Source organism: Nyctereutes procyonoides, unplaced genomic scaffold (assembly GCF_905146905.1).
Source record: "Nyctereutes procyonoides isolate TBG_1078 unplaced genomic scaffold, NYPRO_anot_genome, whole genome shotgun sequence".
NCBI lineage: Eukaryota > Metazoa > Chordata > Mammalia > Carnivora > Canidae > Nyctereutes > Nyctereutes procyonoides.
The window spans coordinates 34,575,256-34,603,254 of NW_026575140.1; the positions used below are offsets into that span (position 1 = coordinate 34,575,256).

General features: G+C 37.6%; 1 protein-coding gene and 1 pseudogene across 4 annotated transcripts; both read right to left on the reverse strand.

Moving 5' to 3' along the window:
• Positions 1-804: 804 nt before the first annotated feature.
• TMEM59 (transmembrane protein 59) lies at positions 805-27,999 on the reverse strand. Of its 4 annotated transcripts, none has more exons than XM_055307130.1 (9): positions 27,748-27,999; positions 23,991-24,023; positions 22,916-23,021; positions 20,846-20,940; positions 17,633-17,785; positions 16,348-16,429; positions 15,818-15,902; positions 11,676-11,784; positions 805-1,106 (listed from the first exon to the last, which is right to left on the reverse strand). In XM_055307130.1, exons 1-9 carry the CDS (start codon positions 27,934-27,936, stop codon positions 951-953), a joined length of 1,008 nt encoding a protein of 335 aa, XP_055163105.1. In that variant the 5' UTR covers positions 27,937-27,999; the 3' UTR covers positions 805-950. The 4 variants fall into 4 exon arrangements, with proteins under 4 accessions (XP_055163105.1, XP_055163106.1, XP_055163107.1 ...); XM_055307131.1 differs by having other exon boundaries at positions 15,818-15,899; positions 27,748-27,998; XM_055307132.1 differs by lacking the exon at positions 23,991-24,023 and having other exon boundaries at positions 27,748-27,997.
• Positions 1,114-10,526, reverse strand: LOC129497800 (heat shock protein HSP 90-beta-like; annotated as a pseudogene).

Sequence of the window (27,999 nt, forward strand, 5' to 3'; positions counted from 1 at the left end):
CTTTAACATTTCATGATATAGATACACTGAATCATGTTAAGATTGTGGCATACTGGGCCACCTAATGTTATTCTTACTTTTAAATCTGCATTACTGTAGGTTAAAGGAATGATAATGGCAAGTCTTTGCCAAGTGAAATCTATACTTAATTCTGTATCACAGGAGTCTAATTCTTACTGTTAACATGAAAATTTTTTTCTGAAAATATCTTTAACTTATACATGATATGCTTCCTAACAGAGAAAAATGGTTCTTTGGAAAGATTCATCCAACAAAAACTCTGTAGCCTATACAAAATAACATAAAATGCACTTCTTAGAGGGTCATCTTTTCTTCAATTTGTTTGCTGATCATCCTATTACACAGCAATAGACAAAACATTCCATAATTCTTTTCTGGCTGGGTAGGTGTGAAATGAAAGGTCTGGAAAATCAGGAGTATATTAACTCAAATTTCGGCACATATTATTCAAGTAAAATTTTAATGTCTTCAGTCAATACAACTGAAAATGTAGTGTAATTAAAGGGTATTTCCTGCTAAATTTCAAGATACAGGTTGTGGGCCATTTCTGAGCAGAAGCATCAAGTCCTATTGAATATTCAGTTTATTAACTAAGGTGACAGACAGTATTATGGCAGAAGGTGAGGAAGAGCAATGATCAGCTCACAGAATTTGGCTAAGAAAGAAAACAAAAAACAATGTAAATAATAAAATAGCTACAGGTATTAGTAAAATAAAAATGCAATCCCAAATATCCATCTCTTAAATTACTAGAAAAGAAATTACAGATAAAGTTACAGCAAATACAGTCTTCACAGATTTGGGTAACTTTATTTGTGTTTTAAAGTGATTTTTGAGCCCTATATCCAATGAAACCATCTTGAGAAGCTCTATGAGGAATGGAAATTTAGATGTCAATTAACCCTTTACTTTAAAAAAGAAAAGAAAGCTTAAATTTCTGAATGAGCAAGATTCACTTTTGTAGGTAGAGGCCCTGCTTCTTCATGGTCTTCAGTTTTAGATCTAACAACCACAAGAGAAGAAGATGGATATCTGTTTAACTTTTGTTCGTTCACAAATTCCAAGTCACCATAGATACTCAGCTTCTGCAAAAGAAAATCAATGCACATTAACAATTTGGAGAGTTAAGAACCTCTCTGAGTATGTCTTCAAATAACAATTTAATCTAGGGCATTTGGTAAAACAAAAAATTCTATAGACATTCTCAAGCATGAAGAATGCCTTTAATTCAGTGTGACTGATACGTGATTTAGCCCTCAATCAATGGCCAAAGAAAACTTTTCCACATGTCCCAACTTAAAATACTTAGAAGTATTAACAACTAAGTATCAAGAAAAAATTGCTCAGGTTTAAATGGAGTTAGTGTGATCAAATCAAAAGCACGGATTCTGGATGTTTAATGTATTAGGTGATCAATTCCTTTAAGATCTTAGCTCTTTTAACAAAGTGATCAAGTGATTTGGGGGTAAGTTTTGACTTAATACACTGGAAAAAGATATTTTAAAAGGCTATGAGTAGAACAAAGAATACACATGAAATGCTTTAATACAGATACAAATCTCTTCATAAATGTATAAAAGCTCCTCAAATGATCACTGTCATATCCAAGAGGACACCACAACAAAAGAATGAAAGCATAACATAGAATCAGTGTAAATAACCTAAAACTCCCTGGAGTATAACAGTTATGTCTAACACCTACCAAAGTAGGTCTATTTGGATTAGGTCTATCTCCTAAAGGTTTGGAAAAGCAAAGTGAAAATTTTTTACTAGGAAATGGGTAGATTTTGTTAACTCATACAGCAACATATCTCCGAATCTATCAATTAAGAACTGAAGTGCTGACATTCAGGGAAACTGACTAGAATGTAAACAAAAACCACCTAAAAGTACTTGATACCGGAAAAGTATTTTTAAAGACGCTGAATAAAGAGCACTTTCAGGAGATTAAGTATCTACTGATACTGCTACATGCTACAACATGGTTGAACCTTGAACATATAATGCTAAGTGAAAGAGGTCAATCACGAGAGACCACATTTTGAGTGTTTATAGCTCAGGGTGGTGGTGGTGGTCCTTGGGAGGCAGTGGGAATGACTACTAATTAAGTATGAGGGTTTTTTTTGGTGTAATGAAAATGTTCTAAAAGTGATTGTCATGATGGCTGCTTACTTGGACATGCTTCAGATGTGGTCTGCTGCTTACAGTTTCAAGGCAATGACTATCCTGCAACAAGGAGGGAGCCCAGGACCTTATCCTTTTCCAATATGAGAGTATCTTCCAGAAAAATTCAGTGGTTGATGGATTAGACAGACACAAATCTGATATAATGTGGCTTCCTTAAAAACCAGAATTAACATGTCACAATTTGCTCTGGGGCACTGTGAAAGAAAAGCTTTCACAGCTTTACCTAACAGCATTTAAAGGCCTTGAAACAGCAACCAGAACTGATGCAATGATTTCAAACATCGAAGTGGAAGAAGCTATCTAGAACAGGGAGAAAGTATAAAATGTGTGCAGAGAAATGACTGGTTAATCTGTAGTATGTATACTGATTTTGTGTCTACTCTGTATTCTCAAATTACCAATTAAATACAAGGGTACAATAGAGAGATTTTCAACAGTGTTAACTTGATAAGTTTACTACCCAAGTATCTTTTATGAAAAAATTACTTAAGAAAGTACTTAAGCAAAAGCAATTCAAGAAAGCAAAACGCATTAGAATACAAGAAACCGCAGTAGTTGAGATGACTTAGAAAATGGGAAGAAAACTACAACAAAACAAAAGAAGATTCCATTAAGCAGAGATAGTGAGAAGATTCTCTTGAGAAAATTTTAAGTAATTCAGGTTTATATTTGCTTTTATGTGACTCTATTCACCCCTGTATCTGGTTCTATTTTGGATATTTACATAATCATAATATTGTAAACGCTGTCTACTGGATTTTAATTTTTCAAGTCAATCAGTAGCAAAGCATGGAAGTATATATACAGAAGAATTAACATTTACATTTTATTGTCAAGGGTCAAAATAACTAATGAAAATTGACAGAGTATGGGAAGAAAGAGGGAAGGAAAAGAAGTAATAAGGAGCCAGGTGAAACTTATAAAGCAATCACTAAAAGTCTACAAAATTTACATTACAAAAACCAGAATGTGAAGAGATGAAGATGATGTGGGAGACCGTAAGAGGGAACCAAATTCCTAATCCTTCAGTAGGAAGACCTTAGATAATGTCTAAAGTTGATTTAAAAAGAAGAAGAAGAAGAAAGAAGAAAGAAGAAGAAGAAGAAGAAAAAATAGATAACAAGATAAAAATAAAATTAAAATGCAGTAATTACTTGGAAAAGTTGTTTAAACTATTAACTAGTTTATCTGAGAAGTGAAGAAAAAGAAGACAATTGAGGTCACACATATTACCTCTAAAAGTTAAAAGTAAATTTGTAAATATGTATGGGCTACTGGCTTGGCTCTGCCACTAACCAGTTACATGATCATGGATAAGCTCCTTAAAGCTCTAAAACTCAGTTTCTTAATAGAATTTGGATTTAAAAACTGTGGCACTTATATTATTTTCTGATTCTTTTATCAGATTTAACACTTCTGAACAGCAAAGTCCTGGTCTTTTTTTTTTTTTAAGACAAAGAAAATAATGTTTATTACAATTTAAGACCTATTTACCCTACTTACTGAGTCTTGGAAGCCTTCATCATTTCACTTTGTTTCATCTTGATCATAATATTCTCAATTGTATTTCTAGTCTCTTGAATAGAGTCTGGCACACAGGAAGGTATTCAAAAATGTACACGATTTACTAATGTGAACATTGTTAGGAATCTTCCAAAACTCTTCTTCTTTTCTTCTTCTCCATCTTCTTTTCTATAGAACTGTATCTTCTTTACTTTGCATACTTTGGTTTCCAGACAAAATAAACAAAAAAACCCATTATCACACATTCAAACCCAATGTCAAATGTGGGAAGAGACAGGTCTTGAGGCCCTTGTATCCTGCTTTAGACAGAGGACAGGAGAGAAAAAGACCCGCTCAGAATCAGCAGAGGGAACCAGGGCCACTCTGGGCCAGTGGGGAAGCCATGGGGACACTACACAGAGGGCACAAGGTCTGCAAGTAGAAATTCCTAATCTACTTGTTCCAAGAGAAAGGCATCCTCATCACCCTCGGGGAGGAGCTCATCAGGAAGAGCAGCACTGGGTTCTCTGCTGTCACTTCATTTGTATCAACGTTGAGACCTAACTTGACTACGAGGCAGATATGGCTGGAGTGGGTCTGGGCATCCTCAAGTGAGAAGGCAGAAGAGGAAGTGTAGTTTTAAACATCAGTACCACCAGGTCCTTGACAATCTTGTCATTCTCATCTGCCTCTGCCATCTGCTGCAGTGTCTCCACAATGGAGTGGTCAGGGTTGAGCTCCCAGTGCTTTTTGGCCATCCTACAGCCCATTGCAGAGTTATCCCAAAGTGCCTGGGGGCTTTCATGATCTGCTCCATGTTAGCTGTCCAAGTGTAGGTGCTAGTCACAACGCAGCAGGGTGAAGACTAAACCCTAGTGGAAACTGTCACCTATTTTTTTTTAAAGATTTATTTAAGGGGGGGGCATAAGCAGAAGCAAGGGAAAAGGGAGAGAGAGAATCCTTAAGCTGACTCCCCACTGAGCGAAGAGCCTAATGCAGGGCTCCATCCCAGGACCCTGAGATCACGACCTGAGCCAAAACCAAGAGTCAGATGCTTAACTGACTGAGCCACCCAGGTGCCCCAGAAATTGTCACCTTATCTAAGATTTCTTTCATCAGTTTGCATTGGTTCTCAAATTGGGCCTTGCTCTCCTCCATTTTCTTCTTCTCCTCTTCATCCTCAGGCAGCTCCATGCCCTCCTTCGCAACTGAGACCAGCCTCTTCACATCGAACTCCTTCAGTTGCTGCATGCAGTATACATCAATAGACTTGGTCATCCAAACTAACTTAAAGCCCTGCTTCCACATTTGCTCCACAAGAGCAGAGCTGACAAACTGCTCTTTGCTCTCACCAGTGATGTAATAGATGGACCTCTAGGTCTCTTTCATGTCAGACATATTCTGAAAGAGAAGTCTTCTCATCTCTAGACTGGGAGGTGTGATAGTGTAGCAGCTCAGAAAGGAGTTGCCAATTAGTCGAGTTCTCATGGATTCCAAGCTTTTAACTTTTAGAGATTGGCCTGTATAGTTTCTTAGAGTTCTCCTTATCTTCTGCCAGAGCAAAGAGCTCAAGGCATACATTCAAAGTATTTTTGCAAATGACCTTCAAGATTTTGGTCAGCTGGGCAGCCTGGATGGCTCAGCAGTTTAGCACCGCCTTCATCTCAGGGCGTGATCCCGGACACCTGGGATCAAGTCCCACATCAGGCTCCCTGCATGGAGCCTGTTTCTCCCTCTGCCTGTGTCTCTGCCTCTCTCTCTCTCTCTCATGAAAAAAATAAATAAAATCTTAAAAAAAAAAAAAGATTTTGGTCGGCTGCAGTGTTTCTCAGGCAATGTTCAGGGGCAGGTCCTCAGAGTCAACCACAGCCATGGATGAAGTTGAGATACCCTTGTATCAACTCATCACAACTGTCCATGATGAATAGATGGCAGACTGAGTTTGATACTATTCTTTTTATTCTTGTTCTCAGAAATCAAAAGGAACCCAAAAGGAGATGAACAGCAATGTTCTGAATTCCAACTCACCTTCTAGAGATAAGTGCTTGACTACCAAGTAGTCTTCCCAGTCACTGGTAAGGCTCCTGTAGAACTCCTGTAGAACTCTCCATATTCCTCCTCCTGAATGAGGTCATCACAGGTTCTGGTCCAAATGGGTCTCCTGATAAATATATTACTCTTTAATCTTCCTTTTCTTTTTGTTGTCCTTCCTGCTATCACTCTCCTCATCTGAACCCACACCTTCAGTCTTGGGCTTCTCATTATCTTTATCTTCTTTCTTACCTTTCTCTTCCTCTGCCTCATTATCAATGATTTCTTTCTCTTGTTCCTTCTCCAAATAAAGGGTGATGATATAATCTATGAACTGTGAGTGCTTCTTCACCACGTCTTTGATCAGCCTCTTCCGAGTACTCTGGTCTTCTTTAAGGTGGAGGATCACTTTGGTAGCCCGGCCAATGGGCTCACCATAGTCCACATATATAGTGAAGGAACCCCAGCAGAAGACTCCCAGGCATACTGCTCATCATCACTATGCTTTGTGAGCACAGCTACTTTCTCTGCTACCAGGGAGGCAGAATAAAAGCCATTACCAAACTGTCCAAGCAGGGAAATGTCTGCACTAGCCTAAAGAGGTTCCATAAACGCTTTTAGTCCTTGGCAATGATTGTCAAATTATTTATGAGGTTGGCTTTAGTTATGTAAAGGCCTGTGTCCACCAAGGTCAGGGTGTGTTCCTAGGGGTTGGGGACATCAATTTTCAGTTTTTTAACACTGTCCAACTTGGAAGGGTCTATCAGGCTCTCACAGAGAATCTTGGCCAAGGCACCAGAAGCATTACTGATCAATTCCCAAGGGAGAATTTCCTTGTTGGAATGGAAGGTATCAATGACACGAAACATGAATTCGGCAATTCCTGCTTGGAAGGCAGAAGTCTCCACCTCCTCCTCTCCATGGTGCACTTCCTCAGGCCTCGTAAAGGAGAAAAGCTGCAAGCACTACAGACCAGGGTGGGCAGGGACTGGGTCTGGCTTATACTCTGCAACAAGGCTGCATGGGAGTGGCTCAAGAGAGCTAAAACCCTTTTTAACTGACCACATGAAATCAGAGGATCACAATCTTGACAAAAAAAAAAAAAAAAAAAAAAGAAAGCACAGCGATGAGGAGATAACACCAAGGAAGCATCTATATCACCACCTGTTGCAATAGCAGATTTCTGCTGGATCTTTAGGAAGAGCTTTCCAATCCTGCTGCATCTTGTTCTCCCATGTCAAGGTTGACCTGCCTGACTAGGACCACTATGAATGACAACTCTTTATCTTAAGTAGACAACTCAACAAGACAAAGTGTCATCACAAGAAGTTTCAAAAATGACATAAAAAATAAGAAACAGGAAAAAAATAGAGAAATGAGAATCAAAATCTAAGTCAAGCCACTCAAAAATGATACTGCTTTAAGATCAACCAAAAAAATGAGTTATTTGCCAACTTTTTGTGGTCATTATAATCAAATGATATGATGGGTACCACTACATGCAAAGCAGGCTCAATTATTACAGAGCTTTCTTAAACAAGAAAAGCAAAGCTGCTTTTAAGTTTCTAAGATCACACTTCTATCTTATTACCACCATTTTAAACTTTGTTTGTAGTGACTGAAAAGGAAGCTTTTTCTATTTTATGTTTGAGCTCCCAGATACTAGGTCAGTACTGAAAAGACACACATTCAGCAGGCTTATGATTTCCTACAAACATACAATATCATATATGTAAATAATATAACAAAATATACATAACATTGCTCACACAAGTTATACTTGTGGAACTCAAAGTGAAGTTGCAAGTTACTATGAAAAGGGATAAAAAATGACTTCTATTTCAATAATGAAAACAATGAAAAAGCTTTATGAAAGTGCAAAGAGGTAGCTTTTGGTCAAGAAAACCACATAACTTTTCTAATGCAGTTTTAAGCTATTTTTACAGCAAACAGAGGAAAAACTATCAGGGACAGAGCATTTACACTGAAATGTATTTTGAAACAAGAAACAAAATATTAGTATGTATTACAAATTACTTATGCTGAAAAGAAATCCACTAAAATGGAAACACTACAGGGGTGCCTGGGTGGCTCAGTTAGTTAAGCATCTGACTCTTGGTTTTAACTCAGATCATAATCTCATGGTCCTCAGCCAAGCCCCGTTCTGGGCTCTGCACTCAATGAGGAGTCTGTCTCAGATTCTCTCTCCCTATCCCTCCTACTCACACTCTCTGTCAAATAAATAAATAAATAAATAAATAAATAAATAAATAAATAAATAAATAAATAAATAAAATCTTTAGCCTACAACAGTTTTGGATGAATTTTTTTTTGCCTCTTTATATGTACTTTACAAATTTCGATAATAAATATATAGCATCTCTAAAACAAACAAAAAGTATCTGAAACATTATTACCTAGCCAAAGTGGGTTTCATATACAAAAAAAAAAAAGCCTAAAAGCAGTGAATCTTAAGGGGCTGTTTTCCATACATTTTTCTAGAATATATATCTCCTTAGAAAAGTACAGGACTTTTGAGAGTGTAGCCATAATTTTGATTGTTAAGGATATGTAGCAGAATTCTAGAGAGGGGTGAGAAAGAAACATATGGCAGGTGTCTGGGGGACATATAACAGAACTGCCGACAGAACTCCATGTGTAGTGTTGATCATAAAGCCTAAGGCTTTATGATCACAGGGGTCTAGGGGCATATGTGGGAACAGTGAGGTATTTCCCCAAAGAACTTGGAAAACAAGAGAATTTCTCACAGAATGAAAGCTGTACAGTCAAAACAAAATTTATTAGAGCAGTGACAATATCTGAAAGGAAGAGAAGATCAAGAGTCATCTGAAAGGGAGGGAAAGATCCCTAGGTCTGTAAGATGTAGCCAAAGCCACAAGGAGAAGAGGTCATATCCATTAAGTCGAGTAAGGGAAACTATACATTAAGATTCAAAGAATAGGAAGAATTCAAGCTATTTTTAAGTATTTAATAGTCCAGTTCTGAAAAACTGTGATATGCCCATCTGAGAATTGTTTGGATAAGAGAGAATTTAAGGATCCTGGCTCAAAAACATGAACCATGTGGTCCAGGTGGTATCTATTTCCTAGTGTCAAAGAGGGCACACAGGAGATCAGCTCCTGATATGAAACACATAATCAACTCTCCTATTTATGATTTCAGGCTAATTAAAGAAACTTCAGATTACCTGGCTTCAAATTTTGGTTCTGCCACTACTAGTAAGTGATATTGGGGCAATTATATATTCTTTTGCAGTTTTCATATTCAGAAAATGGGGATAATGATAGCAGCCATCTCACATAGATACTAAAAGGACTGAATGTGCCAAACCAACCCTGCTGGGATCTTAATCTTGGACTGCCAGCCTCCAGAACTGTGAGGAAAAGGACTGGATGTGCCAATTCAGATAAAACATTTAGAACAGTGCCTGGGAGAAAGTGCTCGACATCAGTCAGTAGGCCTGGGGACCAGGATCCAGGTTGTGGTAGATTGATCAGGTAAATTCCACCTGAGGCCAGCCATTCAGTCTTTCCTGACAATAACTGGATGGATCTCTATGGAATCTTTCTTTGACAAGGGGTACCTGGGAGTAAGGAAAAGGAACTGTGCTGATGATACAAAAAGGAAGGAACGAGGTACCACACAGTGGGTGGGTGGGGGTCAACAAAGATTTATTAATATGAGGATGTAGAGAGCATGAAGCAGCTCAAAAAGAAGTAACAGGCAAAGGCATTCCTATGTAAGATAAGTAATTTCAGTTTTATCAGTAACAACAAAATGATTAAAATATGAACATCAGAATTAACAAGAACACAAGTAGGTAATGCAGCAGAGAATGTAATCAGTATATTCATATCATATACAGATGAGTTCTATAGAAATTTACCTATTCTCTAATACTTCCACAATTCAAAAGTTCATCCCAAACCTAACTTTATCCATTTGATTTCCTAATTTAAGTTCTTCTCATCAAGTCAATTTCTTACAGTACTTCCCTGATTGCTATTTTTTTTTAAGAGAAAGAGAAAGAAAGAGAGGTCATGAGTGCAGAGGGGGTGGGAGGAGCAAAGGGAGAGAGAGAATCTTAAGCAGGCTCCACACCCAGCATGGAGCTTGAAATGGGGGTTGATCGCATGACCCTGAAATCAAGAGCTGGACACTTAACAAATTGAGCCACCCAGATGCCCCACTTGACATTTGATTCTTGTCTGTACTTGGGAAAATTAACCACCCTCCTCTCTCTGCTAATCTATGCCTCACTACTCATTTTTCAAAATTCAGGTCAAGACCCCCATTATCCAAAAGTCCTCCCTGACGATCTCAATACATAGACTCTGGTTTCCTTAACCCTTTATACATTTATTATTTGTACCACCTTATCAGCCCTAGGGAAGAGAGTACACAGGAAAAAAGAGTTGCAAGTCAAAAGATATAAGCTGAATTCCAGTCTCAATACTTTCACAGCCGTGCAAACCCAGGAAAGTTACCTAAACATTTTACTATCTACTCGTCTATAAAATGAGTAACAAAACCTGCTCTAGAATATTGCTGGACATGGAACATACATGGAAATATTTTGTAAATTTTAAAAAACTCTATAATTGTTACCAACATTATCCTGTTCTAATTTCTGGCTGCTTTTTTCACACAGCATCTTAATAAAAAACATGTAATATAATATTATCATAATCATTACTCATACATAAACCTTACCGTAAAAAGCCATCTTTACAGTCTAATTGTTCAAGCACCATTAGGCACATGCTAACTATTTATTATTAGATTCTATTTTAACGTCTCTCCTTTCTTCCTTTAAATCTTTTTCTATAACACTTTGGAGGCACAAGAAACTTAAGTTTATTTCAGTTGGATTTGATGTCCATAGACATTATTATCCTCTATTTAGCTATATAAATAACTTTCTTTTCTTGAAAGCTAAGTTGAATCACCAAATTATAGCCTTTTCCTAAAACAAAAATCCTTTACACAGTTAGGTTTCTTGGGCCAGTTAAATTTTAATTACCAAGGAAGTCACAACAGTTCTCCATCTCTCTCAGGTTAGATATCAATACACATTAACTCAAAATCACATACTCCAGCCTTGCTGATTCTAAAGCAGCAACTACTCCTTGACACTTGTGGCAATTAATTTAAAATTTTAAGTAGTTCTACAAGTCTCTCTTCTTTCAGATCACCTTAGAAACTGAACTGGTGTCAACAGGTTCTTTTCAGGCTCAAAAAAACGGGGAAAAAGAGAGAAACCTTACTCAAACCAGCCAATGTCTATGTCACTCTGGTATTTAGCACCATAGAAAACCAGAAACAGTGATTCTCCTGCTGCACACCTGCCATTTCCATGTGTGCTTAAAACCACCTAATCTGGGGACACCTGGATGGCTCAGTGGTCGAGCGTCTGCCTTTGGCCTAGGGCATGATCCTGGAATCCCAGGATCGAGTCCCACATCGGGCTCCCCGCATGGAGCCTGCTTCTCCCTCTGCCTGTGTCTCTGCCCCCCTCTCTCTCTGTCTGTCATGAGTAAATAAATAAAATCTAAAAAAAAAAAAAAACAACAAAAAATAAAAACCACCTAATCTTTCATTCTATTAGTAGAGAGGCCTTGTTTTTCTAGTTAACCAATAAGATATGTATGTATGTATGTATGTATGTATTTAAGATTTTATTCATTCATGAGAGACACAGAGAGAGAGGCAGAGACACAGGCAGAGGGAGAAGCAGGCTCCATGCAGGGAGCCCGATGTGGGACTCAATCCTGGGACTCCAGGATCAGGCCCTAGTCCAAAGGCAGATGCTCAACCGCTAAGCCACCCAGGGATCCCACAAATAAGGCATTTAAAAAGGTAAATCACAAGGCTCAGTGTTCATATGGCTGGAGGGCTGGAATTAAATTTACCTCAGAGGGAACATACTGCTCGACAGCTGTAGCGACAGTTGCACAACAAATCCAGAGCAATACCATCACCGAGAGGACAAGAGTTGTGGTTAAAATCCAGCCAGAGTTACTAAAAAACAAGTTAGTCATGTTAAAATTTCATAATATAAAAAACAGATTCTTAATAATTAAAGGCAATTAACCTTGTGCACTTAGTTTAATAATACAACGGAAACTTCATTGTACTCCTTTAAAACTATTTAAAAAACATACCCAGAAGGAAATATTATAATAGCTTTTATATTAGCGTCCTCCATTTCTCAAGTTTCTGTATCATGGCTATCACTTCTACAATTTAAAATATCAGATATACTGGCTTTTTGCTAAATATATAAAATTAAAACAAATTATTTTCAAAAGCATTTTTCAATTACTAAATGAGATAATGCAAATCAAAGTGTACTGTAAATTATATGCTTCTATACATATGTCATACATTATTCTGCAAGGCACTATAGTGATACTTCTTTTAAGAAAACCCAGTATCTCAAAAGATTTAAGGTATACAATAGGTACATTATGAAATGATCATTTGTTTTATAAAAGGACTCACAATAGGCTTCCAGAAATTAGTGTTCCTAGAATACCTCAAACAATCTGACACAATTTACTTAATTTCAATTTACAAGAGCACATCTTTTATGAGCCATTCTGTACCCGTTATTAGTATATCTTAGTAAAAAGATAGTTATATTTTTCTTATGTTTAAAATATCATAAAGTCAGCCAGTTACAAGAATTAGCAACAGTTTTGCCCATAATTGATCTATTGTTTGCCAAACTGTATATTAAGATTCAAAGAATAGGAAGAAGTCAAGCTATTTTTAAGTATTTAATAGTCCAGTTCTGAAAAGCTGTGATAATTACTACAGGCAGTCAGGCAGTCTGATTTTCACATCTGTGCTCATCCAGTACTGCCTGATATAGAGTCTATACTTACCACCATAACCCATTCACTTGATGGCTTGCCCAAACTTGAACATGCCAAGGAAAATGTATGCACAGTCATTATTTGTCTCCCAGCAAAAGAGATAGACACTGGAAAATGCACTGCATCTAAAAGCAGGGAATATCTACATGGTGTTGTAAGTGTTCCAATTTAGAAAGAAAGTAAAAAATATTTTTTTAATTTTTTTTTTAATTTTTTAAGATTTTATTCATTTATTCATAGACACAGAGAGAGAGAGAGGCAGAGACACAGGCAGAGGAAGAAGCAGGCTCCATGCAGGGAGCCCGATGTGGGACTCGATCCTGGGTCTCCAGGATCACACCCCAGGCTGCAGGCGGCGCCAAACCACTGCGCCAGCAGGGCTGCCCATAAAAAATATTTTTAATGAAAAAACACCCACTTTACATATTCCAGCCTAACCCAAGTACTAAGGAATTTCCTTCCATGAAATGAGAAGGATATATTTGATATCTGGATTCCAGTAACAGCTAGTTAATTAAGCAAGAAAACTGGGGCTCATTTTAAAGTCCATCTGCTTCTTCCACTTCCACAACAAAACAATCATACAGATTCTTAACTGTCTCCGTTATCTCTTGTTTCCTTTGTCCATTACCTAATTCAGACCTCATAAGTGCTTGCAGGATTTACCACAGCTCTTCAACTTGATCTTCTATCCTTCACGTAGATGCCTCTTCCCATACTTAGATTTGATTACTTTCCTTCTCCTATCTAGTTCCTGTCCACTCAGTTTGGTCTCTGATCTAACTCTCCATACATATTAATATACTTTATATATTTAGTAGAAAGCCAGCACAGCTGAAAAAAAAATTAAAGAAACATGCTACACTAGTCAAAATCTCTTTTCATTATTTAAGACTTATTTCTATGTCCTCTGTCAATTCTTCCTTTGAAGGTATACTCCTTGTACTCTGTATATGAGGTGTGTATGATATATAGCAATCATCATTGCTTGTTTATTGTTTGCATGTCTGTCTCTATCATACTAGACCTGAGAACTCCATATAGGCAGACACTGAACACCTTTCTCTAGGTCCCACGTCCCTGACACAGTTTCTGGTACATAACAGACTCTCCGAAAAGAAATGGCAAGTGAAAAAAAATGAGTTGACCTCAATTTCCATTCTGGAAGCTAAGGGTACCTCCATAACAGCTATGTTGTACTATTAAAAAGCACTGCAGTTAAAAGTCAAAAGACCAGATTCCACTGAGGCTAGGTGATCTTGCATGTCATCACAGAAAACTCATGATTCTAGGAAACAGACACCTGTGCCAGAACTGGATGAGTAGAAGATGCAGAATTAGAAAAGCTAGATTTGAACTTTAATGTGATGGATATATAACCTTAGGGGTGGGCAATTCATCTCTGACCCACCTACTTATCACAGGTACTGTTTTTTTTTTTTAAAGATTTTATTTATTTATTCATGAGAGACAACAGAGAGAGAGAGAGAGAGAGAGAGAGAGAGAGAGAGAGGCAGAGACACAAGCAGAGGGAGAAGCAGGCTCCATGCAAGGAGCCTGACGTGGGACTTGATCCCTAGTCTCCAGGATCACACCTGGGGCTGAAGATAGCAGCGCTAAACTGCTGAGCCACCCAGGCTGCCCCACAGGTACTGTTCTAAGAGTCAAATGAGCTCACTGAAGGGAAAGGTATTTTAAAGAGTTATTTTTTAAATTAAAATGTAGAATACTATTATAATTCATGTTTATGCACAGAGCCTTCTAGGCATTAAAGTTCTAGTTATAAAATTAGTTATTTCTTAAATTAAACATTTACAAAATTACTTTGAAAATGTTAGATTTAAAAGAACATAAAATACAATGACAAAATGCTAAAGGATAATAAGTCACCAATAAGATGCCAGGTAGTACAGTATTGAGAATAAACTGTAACTTAAGATTGATCACTTAGGTTTCATAAGACTATCAAATTGCAACAAAAATCCTAAATATCAGAGAGAGAAAAATTATACCTGAATTCTGCCAAGGTCAAAAGGAGGTTTAGAAATGAAAGGAAGGGAAAATTTAAAGTTAAATCCTCATTTTCTTATCCAGTCTTTAAAGACTTGTGTTAGGTAAAAGGAATTAATCTTTAGGTACCAAAATAACCCCACTGATACCTGATAAAACCTGTCAAGAAACTCTTTTAATTATAAGAAATTGCAGGAAGCAGGCAGTTTGGACTACTACAGTGTTACACTAGAGACAGAACAGCCCACCAGAGCATACACACTGTGAGGGCAAGCACTTGTTTACCACCTCTACTCAAATGCTTGGCCTGATATCTGACACAGTAGATAATTATCAGTAAGTTCTATGGGCCACTGTCTCTCTCTTTTGAAGGGGGTTATGGAGGTAGACGAGGAGAGCTCATATCAGAACTCTTTGGAGGAAGGGAAGTATGCATATTTTAATAACCCCACTCGACCTTCAGAAGGCTTGATATTCCTTCCTAGTAGAGCGTAAAGTACCCATTACTCCTGCCTGCCTGCTTTCCCTGCCATCTTTAAGGATCCTGGGCATACAGTTGATACTCCTTAGTATAGAATACAAAGCCCTCCTTAATCTGTACCCCTCATCTACCTTCTCTAGCCTCAGGTGCGGTCTTGTAGATAAAAACAAAAATCCAACCCCAAACCATTCAGATACACTTTAAAGCTTGATTTAAACATATGGAGAAACATATTTCTTAACATAAATCAGAGAATCTTAACAAGAACAAGAATGCTTTTGTACTGGGAAGAAAACTAGCTGTTTGAGTTTTATTACAGTGGTATGTGTATTATCTTTTAAATAAATTAAAATAGGGATGCCTGGGTGGCTCAGCGGTTGAGCGTCTGCCTTTGGCCCAGCGTGGGATCCCAGGATCCGGGATTGAATCCCATATCAGGCTCCTTGCGGGGAAGCCTGCTTCTCCCTCTGCCTGTGTCTCTCATGAATAAATAAATAAAATCTCTAAAAATAAATAAATAAACTAAAATATCAAAAAGTACAAGTTGGTAGAACAAGGTAAGGTAAACAAGTTTTTTTAAATTTCTGAACAGCTAATATAATTTTAAAATAAAAAGGAATGTATCTGTCTGATACAAGCCAGATTTTATCTCCTATACATACAAATAAACAGGAATACATACAGAGATAGACATCTTAAAAAGCCATCACTTTCTCCATCTTCAAGATAGTTCCTATGGGTTTGTGAACTTCTCATTTGCAGATCTGCTGAAATAATAAGGTACAATTTATGATATCCTATATCCCAAAAGCTAGTCTCAAATGACTACTCCTAGATATATACACTGTACAGATACCCAGCTGCTTTTATAAGTATAATCTGATACATTGATAATAAATGCAAGTTCCTCTGGCATGTTAAAACTGAATGGTTATTCTACCACATTATGGATTTCCTATTTTATTTGCAAATTCTTATGAATGAGGACATTTTAAAAGGTAAGCTCAGCTTTAGGTTGATGTTTTATGTTCCTACAAGTTAAAATTGTAGGGCTCAGAAATCTGTTTTTTAACAAGCTCTCCAGATCCTAAACTACTGTTTAAAAATTATTTGTTTACTTTCTATTAGCGTAAGAACAATCATACAACCAAATCCAAACCACAACCAGATTTGTTAATGTTGTTATCCCAAGCTACTTGAAATAAAACTTACAGGACATTTTGCTTAGCGACGATTCTTTCAAATTTGTAGGCTCCTGCTCCAACTGTGGTGCATACTGGATTTCTGGCTTAGACTAAAATGATAATGAAAGCAATTAAGCCATTTGTACTTCTTATGCTTTTCTCAGTAACAAGTTCTATAACACATCATCTGTATAAACATTCAAATTGAGAAAAAGTAACAGAAGTATGGTATAAAAAATAAAACACATTAGCCACAATATATTTTAATTGCACTTCCTAAACATCAGAGCCGGTGCCTTGCAAAGAAACAGACAGATTTCTGGCATCGTCAAGTATTTAGTCAGTTTAACTTTCTGACAACATTAAAAAAAAATTAAAAAGCAGGGACAAATTACAACATACTGCATTAAATATCATATCCTGCAAAAATGAGTGCTAATTCTAGTAGATCAAGAATAACTTAGCAGACTGCCAAAATTTTGAGCTAAACACCTATTATCTCTATTTTTCTCATCTGAAACATTCCATTCTTCCCTAAGTATGCGTAATTCATACATTACAGCTAAATACTCTATACTTTTCATCCTCCATACAGCACAGATCCTCTGGAGTGGGAGTTTCTCCAGTCTAGTTATGCTCAAGTTGATACAAAGAGAGAAACAAAGTGAATCTCGTATCTAATGAGGAATGAATGAGGGCTTCGCTCTGAGATTTAACTTAAACTTTAAGCTAATTAGCTTTAGGACATAGAGATTTACTCATGAATTTAAAGAGAAAAAACTCCTTATGTTTTACTTATTACCAAATATGTATAAAGGACCCAAGACTCAGGATAGTGCTAAAAATCACATTCTAGCCTTACAGTGAGCCGTTCTGTTACTAGTAATAATTAAAAGGTTTAATTATTACCTAAGAGAAAGTCTCACAACATAGCTTGTGATACATTTGAGGAATTTAACTACCAAATTAAAAGGAAAATAGCATATCCATATGTGATATATATACATGCCATGATTTATATTCAAAGTATATTCATTACTCTTATCTCTCATATCTAGAGGTTTCATTTTATCAATTTAACCACTATAAAATTTAGAAGATTCAGAGTTCTTGATAAGGACCAATGGGCTTGAGAGAGGCTTCCAACAGGCAGAGAGAAGTAACACTGTGTTTTGATGCCCAATGTTTTAATGTAGGCCAAATCAGTAATTATTATTTGGTAATATATATGGCTCTATGCCAAGACATTCATTTAAGACATACACATTTACTGTTGTTGGTATTTAGATGAATCTATGAAGCACAGTGGTTACCTGGAATATAACTATTTTTCCATCATCAGCTTGAAGATAAAAAGTCCATGAAGAGGTTATGAAGCTCTGGGCAGAGTCCATCATGTCACTCCAGAATGACCTTACCAGAGTTAGAGGGAAGAGTAGGTGCATTTTTGGCATCAGGGACATGAGCTTAAAAACAAAACAAAACAAAACACTGAATCATTATTTTAAAAATATATGACTTATATATATATATATATATATATATATATATATATATATATATATATATATATATTCAAGAGAGCAAACATGGGGAAGCCTGAGTGGCTCAGTGGTTGAGCAACTCCCTTTGGCTCAGGTCGTGATCCTGGAGTCTCGGGATCCAGTCCCACATTGGGCTCCCTGCATGGAGCCTCTGCCTATGTCTCTGCCTCTCACTCTCTCTCTCTATCACTCTCTCTCTCTCTCTGTGTCTCTCATGAATGAACAAATAGAATCTTTAAAAAAAAAAAAGAGAGAGAGAGCAAACTTAATCAAGTTTCTCCAAATCGTTACTGGGACAGGGACTAAAAAGTTAAGTGATTCTACCACAACAACTAGCATTAAACAGTTTCCTACGCAAATGAACTGTGATAAGGCTTAAGATCCCAGGCTATTGGATGCCTGGGTGGCTCAGTGGTTGAGCGTCTGCCTTCCGCTCAGGATGTGATCCCAGAGTCCCAGAATCGAGTCCTGCATCGGGCTCCCTGTGGGGAGCCTGCTTCTCCCTCTGCCTGTGTCTGTCTCTCTCTCCGTGTCTCTCATGAATAAATAAAAATAAAATCTTAAAAAAAGAATCCCAGGCTACTTCATTTTGCCACCTCTATCAGAATAACAGGCTTTTAGGGCAGCCCAGGTGGCTCAGCGGTTTAGCGCCGCCTTCAGCCCAGGGCATGATCCTGGAGACCCGGGATCAAGTCCCACATCAGGTTCCCTGCATGGAGCCTGGCTTCTCTCTCTGCCTGTGTCTCTCTTTCTCTCTGTCTCTCACGAATAAATAAATAAAATCTTAAAAAAAAAAAAAAAGAATAACAGGCTTTTAAATCAGGTCCAAAATTGTGAAGAATCTTAAGATATGATTAAAATAAGGATTAGCAAGGCCTTAAGAGGTAGAAGGGGCAGAGACTAATTATACCATCCTATCTTAATGCTTTCATGTAAAACAAATCATGTTATAATAAACATTGATGGAAAAGGGGAAGGGAAAAAAAATCAACCAAAAGCATATATGCATAAAATAGAGACATCTGATAGCAGGGCAGTGTGATAAGAGTATTTATGGGCTGAGTATATACAGTAAGCTACTGATTTTAACATTAATGGGTATCATGTCCCCCCAGTTCTGACTTCTTTACTTATTTAGCAGCAGTGGGCCCCTCCAGAGCATAAGTATGGGACACCTTTTGCTGTACTTTAGGGAGAGCCTTGATGCTGCTATATTTCAAAACAGAGGCATTATGGAGTAAGAGATCAATTTGTTGAATCAAAAGATCTATATTCATGATCCAATTTTCCCACTAATAGCTCTGAAATTTTTCACTGATTAATTCACCAAACAAGTACTCATTGAGATTAAAAATTTTAGGAGATCAGATCATGTATATTTTACTCAACAACGTATACCTATGTTTAATCTGTGTAATCTATATAGAACAGAGGTTAAAAATTGATTAATATGTGTGTATGGAGAAGGGCACCTAACCCAAACCTGGGTGAGAAGGTGTTAAGAAGGCTTCACAAAGGAAATGACACCTGCCCTGAATCAAGGGGATTCAATAAAAGGATGGGGAGTAGAAGGAACAGAACCATGAAAGAACTCATCATACTTTAAAAATTAAGAACTGTTCAGTATGTATACAACTAAGAGAAAAAAAAAAACAAAAATGGCTCTTAAAAATCAGAAAACACATTTAACATTACCTGTAATATGAAAAACACAAATTTGAAATATATTAAAAGTGGCACACTGTCAGGAGTTGAGGAAGGAGAGAAGTGGGTATGGGATTTCTTTTTGGGGTGGTAAAAATGCTTGGAATTAGTGATGATGGTTGCAAAACTTTGTGAACATACTGACAACTACTGAATTGAATACTTCACAAGAGTGAATTTTATAGTATGTGAATTTTATCTCAATTATTAAAATTTGGTACAAATTCCACAGAGAGGAATTTTGCTCTACTTCTCAAAATTAAACACACAAATATTTTGTGCTCAGCAATTCTACTGTGATTTTATTCTATAGATATAAATGTGAGAGGTGTGCAACATTGCGTATAAATGAAAAAGATTAGAAACCTATATGTCCAAATAAGAGATTGCTTAAACAAATGATACATCCATACAATGGACTGTACAGTGAAAAAAAGAAATGAATAGATATTCTTTACGTATACTTGTATTTTAAAAAAGAAGGAATATATGTATCCTTGTATCTGCATAAAATACGTCTGTCTTAGTAACCCTGGCTACATGACAAGGAAAATTGAATGGCTAGGATATACAGGGGTAGGAGATTTTTTACTACATATTCTTTTTACCTTCTGAATTCTATACCATGTGGCTGTACTTCCTATGCAAAAGCTAATAAAATTAACAAACTTTATCTAGTATATTTGGAGTACAGAGTATGAGGGGGTGGGGAAAAAAAAGATAACCTAAGAGAAATAATCAGGAGCCGGACCATGATAAGTGGTTTGGACTTAACCCTGTAAGTGGGTCCTGAAGTATATAAGACAGGAGAATGACACAGTGAGATTTCTATTTAGAATATAAATATCTGAACATATACTAAAGGATGGACTAGAAAGGGTCAAGTGGGAAAACAGATTGCAAGTTTAGCAATACAGACGAGAAATGATGATGACCTAAGCTAAGGCAATGGCAGTTGGGGTAGGAAAAAAATGACTCACAACTATGAACTTCTTTCTCTGAGCCTCAGTTTTTTCATATGCAAAATGAGGATAATATCATTATTGGACCAAGAGAAAAAACTAAAGAGATTACGGATGTAAATGTAACTTTTAACAGTGAAGCATTATACAAAAGTAATTATGCAAGTGACACTCCTATTTGCAAACATATAATTTGTTTGCTGAAAACTAATTATAAAATATAACACTAAAATAGTATCTAAGTGGGTGATAAACATTTCAATACAAATCAGTGCAATTTAAGCAGGCAATTCTGAAAGGCAGTATTGTTTCATACTTGTTCTTGTCTCAGTTCAGCGAATGGCAGCTGATTCTGGCAACCAAGATGGCAAGCATATTGCTCATCAGATTGGGAATATGCTTCTGTACATGCTGTAAGAGAAAAACAGTCAAATTACAAGGAAAAGAGACAGAAAGAGAGAAAAGGAGAGAAGGGAAGGAAAGAAAAGGGGGAAGAATAGAAAAGAAGGGATTTGGCATTTTATAAAAAAATTTCTTAAAAAGCGTTTTATCAATATGAATTTTCAAATTCAGTAACAGTAGCAAAGATATTATTTTAATAAACTCTGTATCTTCTACCTCCCACATGTCAGATGGTTCAGGTATAAACCTATTGATTATACACTCAGGCTCAGGCTATATGATGACATTCATAAAGGGATCTTCACCACTATGGTATGCAAAGTGGGAAAAACAGTGGTCTGGCATCCTGAAGTTTTGGCGCCATACACGTCTGGCTGTGTATATGACCTAGGCTATGCTATTTAACCTCTTCAACTATTGATTTCTATATGTTTAAAATGGAAATACCAAATTACCATCACCTATGTCATAGAGTTGAACAAAACAATATATTTTAGTGATTTACACAAATACACAATATTAACATTAAGAACTAGATCACTCTGCTGAGAAACAAGGATATTCTCATAGCAAAGAAAAATAAAACAAAGCAATTAATCTAACACCCTAAATTCTGAGAAACTGAACTTAGAATATGCTCTACAGCAGGATTCTAAAGTTGAAGTGGGTATACACCCTCTTCATTTGGTTCACTAGAGCTGGTTCGCTCTTGTGATACATAACACTTTACCACTGTAACAATTTTTCTTTCCAACCCAGTCATATATTTGTAATATATTTCTCAAAGGTACTAGACAATAAGTTGAACAGCATTATGCACATATAAAGGTGGCCAGTTGGAGACTGAGCCACAAAAAAACAAGGTCATGATATCAAGGAGACTTAGACAGAAGTCATGGCAGAATGACAGGGAGAAAGGTACCTCCTGCTACCTTGAATAAACAGCATCATGTAATGAATGGAGGAAATTCCATTATGGTTTCTTTAAAAAGTTAAATGTCAATTTTGTCTTGATTACAGGTTTCTTTTATTAAATGCATCTCTTTTAGCAAAAGGTAAGAACAGTGGTTTAAGAGATGACAAAGACTCTGGTTACTTCTTTTATCAGCATGACCCACAAAGAATACACTATTAAATAGTGAGTCAAAGGCTTGATTCAGTAAAAAAAAAAAAAAAAAAAAAAAACCTTGGACCTTGGAGCTAAATCAACTGGCCTGATTGAAAGGCTTAGGAAAATTATACTATCCATTGAAAAAGTAGTGATGAATTATGAGAAGGGTAATTAAACCAAATGCTTCGTTACACAAAGGTGTCCTAGCAATAGTACAAAATAAACGTTGTCTCAACAAATAGAAGTAGCCTCCACTTTTCAGAAGTTCATATCTATTTTTACAAACCAAAAGAAATCTGAAGAGGATTCATGCTTTCATGAAAAAAAAAAAAAAGTGAAAACAGTGTTCAGCATTTGTTTTGTGGCTAGCCATTACAGAGGCAGCACACACTCCTGAGCAGCAACAGTGGCACTGCCAAGCTCCTTCCCTGGGAAATAAGCTCGGCATCAGGCCACCATAGCTTTGAACTGTGTAAGCATCTGTATTTTATCTTGATTTATTTTATGCATCTTAGCAAGATGTGTCCTAAGGTATTAGAAAAGACTAAGAGAGGTTATTTTTTGGATCTAAGAGCAGTCAAAAAATTTTCCATATAAATTAATGGTAATTGCTTCTTTGCTTTATGCCATTTTGGCTTAGGAGAGATTTCAAAGGAATGCTTTACTTTCATATAGCAGGGAACCCTAAAGATGAAATTTAAAGCCCATGAAATTTGTAGCAGCAGCTGATTAAACTCTAACTTCATAATTCTTAAAATATGTTAGAAATTAGTTTAAACAACATGCCTATCATTTTCTGAGGAACATATATAAAGAGTATTAACACAACCCAAAAAACCCACAATGTTATATACTTTTAGCATAGCATCTTACCAGATTCACATTCCATTTTGGTCCGATTTAAATCAATTCCATCATCCACAAATTGACAAATTGAAAACAGTCTGCAACCTCTCTGACATGCATACAACTCCTCTTCCTAGGGAGTTCAAGAAGAAGGAGGATTACCAAAAAAATATTATTTTTCCCTTGGGGGGGAAGTTAAAAAGAAAACAAAGTTAGTAGGTTTACTATTAAAATGTCCAATAAAAGGTTATAACCGAAAGAAATACGGTAGGAACCAGGTAATACCCAAGACCTTTGCCATAAAGAGGATTTAATTTCTTATTTTAAAAGTGATATTCAAGAAAGAAACCTAGTGGGGGGAAATTATATATCTCCTTTTCCCATATTCCAAGGTTATGTTTTGACGGAAAATTTTAAAAATAAAAATAACAGTGACATAATCAGAATTTTAACAAAGGTAGAAATGAGTAAGCAAGTACCTTCTGATGAATGACATACTTCTGCCACATAAATGTTTATAATTATCAGGCTTCTCAGGAAAAAGGGTCATGACTAGCTTCACATGGCAAATAGTGCAATAAAGGCCCGCAAGAAGTGAAGCATACATCTATGAAAAGTGTTTTTAAACTTTGCTTACTTTGACTGAAAACACAAACAAGAGCAACAGTGTGGTGTACAGGAAAAGCCTCTGGAATTACCAGACCTGGATTAAAATCTTTCAGGTGAATGACACTGCATAAATTACTTTACCTATCTAAATCTCAGTTTTCTCATCAGAAAAGGAGATAATGGCTATACATAACCTCCAAACCCCTCAATAATGCTGGAACATGGCGATTCCTGATATAGTCCCTGGGACACAGATGGTGCTCAATAAAAGGTAGTAGTGTTAATCACGATAACAGATTTTTAAGACAGAGGACAACAGTGATAGGCAACATTATCTATCTATGGGAGTTCAGGATAGGGTTGATTCTTCATTACTGGAAAACGTGAACTGCTTAATAAGACTAATGACAATGTCTTCACTAAGCTTTTGTTAGGTGAAATACACACAGTGTTTAACACAACCAGTACATGTAAGGGAGTCCTCTCAACTTACTGTGTGATCCACTGTGTACAAATTGGCAGGCACCTAATAAGGAAGCAAATAGCATGTGCATATACCAGTTAACAACCAATGGAAGAGAAAGGTATGTATTTCTTTACAGCAGAAGGATTAGTAAGATTTATGCAGCACCAATAACCCATTAAGAAGAGATGGCTGCAGTCTGACATTAAACAAGTGTTGCAATTTTGAAGCTAGCATGTTTTTTGAACCTCAGTTCTGGTTGCATTTATTGTTAAGGTGAAACTGAAAGAATTTTAACAATTAAGATAAACTTCATACCTGAGTAGCTTTTGAAGCTTTGTAAAACAGTGGAAGAAATTCTCTTATGTATTTGGAGCACCACATCTCCTTATACTGCACAGAGGAAGCTTGAACTCATTAGTATGAGCTATAATGCATGCCATTGCATTTTCAGGTAGGTTTTCTTCCCTTAAACCAAGCCAGTAAGCCCCCCAGTCCTATTTTCAAAAGAGAGTATGGCATGCTGCAAAGAACCTAGATCCAGGAATCAGCCCTGCTTTGAAGCTCAGCCTCACCACTTATTCTGTACAACCTCTGGCAAGTGACAATTTCTTTCAGCCTGTTTCCTTGGTTGTAAGATGGGGACAATACTCTTATGACAAGGATTTCACATTTTATATACACAGTATCATGAATATTATGCTATACTATCTAACAAATAGGCATAATAATAATATATTTAATGAGCACCCACAATGTGCCAGACACTATGCTAACACTTAAGGTATACAATGTCCAGCACAGAGAAGGGACTCAATTGGTAGCTATTAAGAATCATGTACTAGATAATATCATTCTAAGTAAACATTTCATGGTTTATGTATCTCAAATGATTGACAAGCTTATCTTAAATGTACCTTAGATTTAGAGCACAAGGAAATGTTGCTCCCCACAAAAATGAATGAAACTAAATAATCAGAAGGTACCTCAATGATAATTATCTATAGAATATATGCATTTTCTTGCTCAGAGCTAAGTCAAGCTAACTATTCTCAATATTTAGCACCACTGATACTGTATGTACCAAACTGGTTTTATGTGCTAAGAGTGCCACATACATTATCTTTAATTCCCACACCAGGTCTGTAAGGTATGAAGTTTTTGTTGTTGTTGTTTTACAGGTGACAAAATGAAGTCGTGAGAACTTAAGTGATCAGCAAAGATATACAGATAGTAAAAGTGGAGCTGGGAATTGGACCCAGGCTTATGGTTCCAGAGCCCACACATTAAAAAAAAAAAAAAATGACCAGGTGGGCATTAGTTAGCTTTGTTGTTAACATAACATAAGTCTCTTGTATTTGGACCCAGACAAATGATGCAATTGTATTTCTGAGGAAAGTTAAATGGTAACTATATTGGAATTTTAAAATAACTACTTACAAACAGCTATCCTACTTTCTTGCAACAAATAATTAATTCTGAAAAAGAGTTGTTAAAATGAGATTTCTATCTTCCAGCTGCAAATACCAGACTGACAGGGCTAGGTGAGCTTCTAATTTCATCTGATTTCTTAAAACGCACACTGCTTTTTCCTGAACTGCAAAGCACAATAATTCAGAGGGCCCATAGAAATCAGTGAAATAAGTAAATTAAATTAATTTTTAATACAACTTTATTAATAGAGGGCAGCAAAGTATAATCAGTTTTAGGGCTGAATTCCTACTACCTCACTACTTCTTAGCTATGTGACTTTAGGTAAGTCACTTAACCTTTCAGAGCCTCAATTGTAAAATCCTACTTTGCATGGTTGTGACAATTAGGGATAATGGGTATAGATCTCTCATCATACTAACAGAGTAGACAGTTAATAAATGTTAAGTCCATCTAACATACGGGGAGCCAAATGACTGTTCCTGAGAACAGCTTTGACGAATAAGCAAAAATGATTTATAGATACCACCTCAATTGTTAAAAACTGTCAAAATAGTGGATAAAAGTACCTGAAGTTTCCAGAAATGTTTATATCCTTTAGTTATTCTCCCAGCTTTCTGGGTCATACTACAAGTTTGCTAGGAAAATCTCAAGAAAGGAAAAAAACACAACCAAACACTAGAAGGATACAAAATAAGTTTCCATTCAATGCCAGGCCAAATAAATCTTAGTGAGTTTCTTCATACAGTCTTCTTAATGATGAGAGGTTTATAAATAGAGAGGAAAGTAATGTATTCAGGGGCAGTACACATTGATTTAAGCTTGAAAGTCACAATCTCTTATTTCTCTCTCCTGATTGCTATATTAGTGTCTGACTGAAAATTTTAGGATAATCAATCTCCTACACTTTTTCTTGAAAACTGATAAAACTTGGGTGCCTGGGTGGCTCGGTCTGTTAAGTGTCTGTCTTTGGCTCACTGGGATCAAGTTCCACATTGGGCTCCTTGCTCAGCAGGAAGCCTGCTTCTCCCTGTCCCTGCTGCTTGTGCTGTCAAATAAATAAAATCTTTTAAAAAAACTTAGAAGGATGATAAACCTCATGCAAGGTAAAATGCTGCCGTACACAGATACATGGGCAGTGAAAGAATTCAGAGATTTTCATTTCAAAGACCTCAAAGGACTTGTCCAAAAGGAACATCCCATAAAGTTCACTGGCCCTTTCCTTTGTAGTCTGAGAGAGCAAAGAGGGCTAGCCACATGCTTAAGCCAACAGCACCGAGGAGATGAAGGGAAAACAAGGAGAAAAAGACCAGTAACAACAGTAAAAGCTCTTGAAAGAAAGAAAGAAAAGAAAGAAAGAAAGAAAGAAAGAAAGAAAGAAAGAAAGAAAGAAAAGCAGTAGGGGGAAGGGAGCACATATCCAAATTATATATGGGAAAGGGTGGGGAGTCACCACACAATTTAGAATGTTGAGTAAACAGAGTTCCTAAGATGAAAAAAAAAAAAAAAAAAAAGACCTGAGAAGTGGAATGGGATGAAAGGACGGCATCACGGGACGGGGGGGGGGGGGGGGGGGGGGGCGGGGGGGCGGAAAAGGAGTTTCAAGAAAGCAGGGTCACTCCCCTCGGGAAGCTGGGACCCTGACGCCCCCCCGCCCCCCCCCCCATCGGCAGTCTCATTTTTATACCCGCTCTGCACTGAAGGGTCAAGTTCTTTGCAGAAACCTAACTGCTGCTTCTCTAAGCCATCCCAAGCCCTAAGGCAGCGTCCTGCACACAGTGACTCAACCCAGGCGGAAAGCCCTTCCCGAGCGTCTCACAACTCCGAGGGCTGATGGAATACATTTCTATCACGGTGGAATGGTCTTGCTTGCCTGACCCCCAGGACAGGCTAGGAGCTCCCGGCCCGGAGGGGCGCTCAGTCTACATGCGTTACGAACTAACCTACTGTGGGCTTGCATATCTGCTCCTGCACCCCGCCCCCTCCCCCCTCGCCATCCCTTAACGCTCCGTGAAGGTGAAGACCCTGCATCCATCATGCATATCCTCCTCCTCCTGCCCCCCGAGAGTGCTCGTCTCTCCGGCCGCGCAGCCAGCTGCCAGCGGCCAGGGGTCCGGTCTCGTTCATCTCTGCGTCCCCCAGCCTATTCCGCGGTAGATGCAGCACAAACTTCCGGTAATTACAGCAGGAAAGGGGTGCGGGGAGAACTAGGGAAGACAACAGGAGCTACACAGGTGGGAGACAGCGGTTGGAGGGTGTGCGTTCGACACCCAGGCTCCCAGGGCTGACACCGGTCGGGGAGGAGGGAGAGATGGGCGGCCAGGGGAGGGTGCAGCCCGGTTCGGACGGGCCCTACCTTGGGGTAAGTATGCAAGGGGAAGGTCAACTGACAGGCCCGGTGACAAGACGCCGTATCACCCAAGATCGAGTCAAATGCTTCAGCCGAAGCGGTCCCCGAGCCTCCAGCCAGGGCCATCGTCAACAGCAGCAGCGGCGGGAGTCCCCGTTGGGCCCTGACCCACAGGCTCCCCTTCGGCGCCGCCATTTTGCTTCCCTCTGTCACAGCAGCTCGGCTTGTTGCTGTTTTCTTTTCAGGGTTTCCTCCGCC

Coding starts and splice junctions, on each gene's coding strand:
- TMEM59 (XM_055307130.1), bottom strand. CDS start 27,936: ATGGCGGCGCCGAAGGGGAGCCTGTGGGTCAGGGCCCAACGGGGACTC. Junction 24,024..27,747: donor CCTTGCATACTTACCCCAAG/GTAGGGCCCGTC, acceptor CTTCCTTATTAG/GTGCCTGCCAATTTGTACAC. Junction 17,786..20,845: donor CTGAACTGAGACAAGAACAA/GTATGAAACAAT, acceptor TTTGTTTTTAAG/CTCATGTCCCTGATGCCAAA.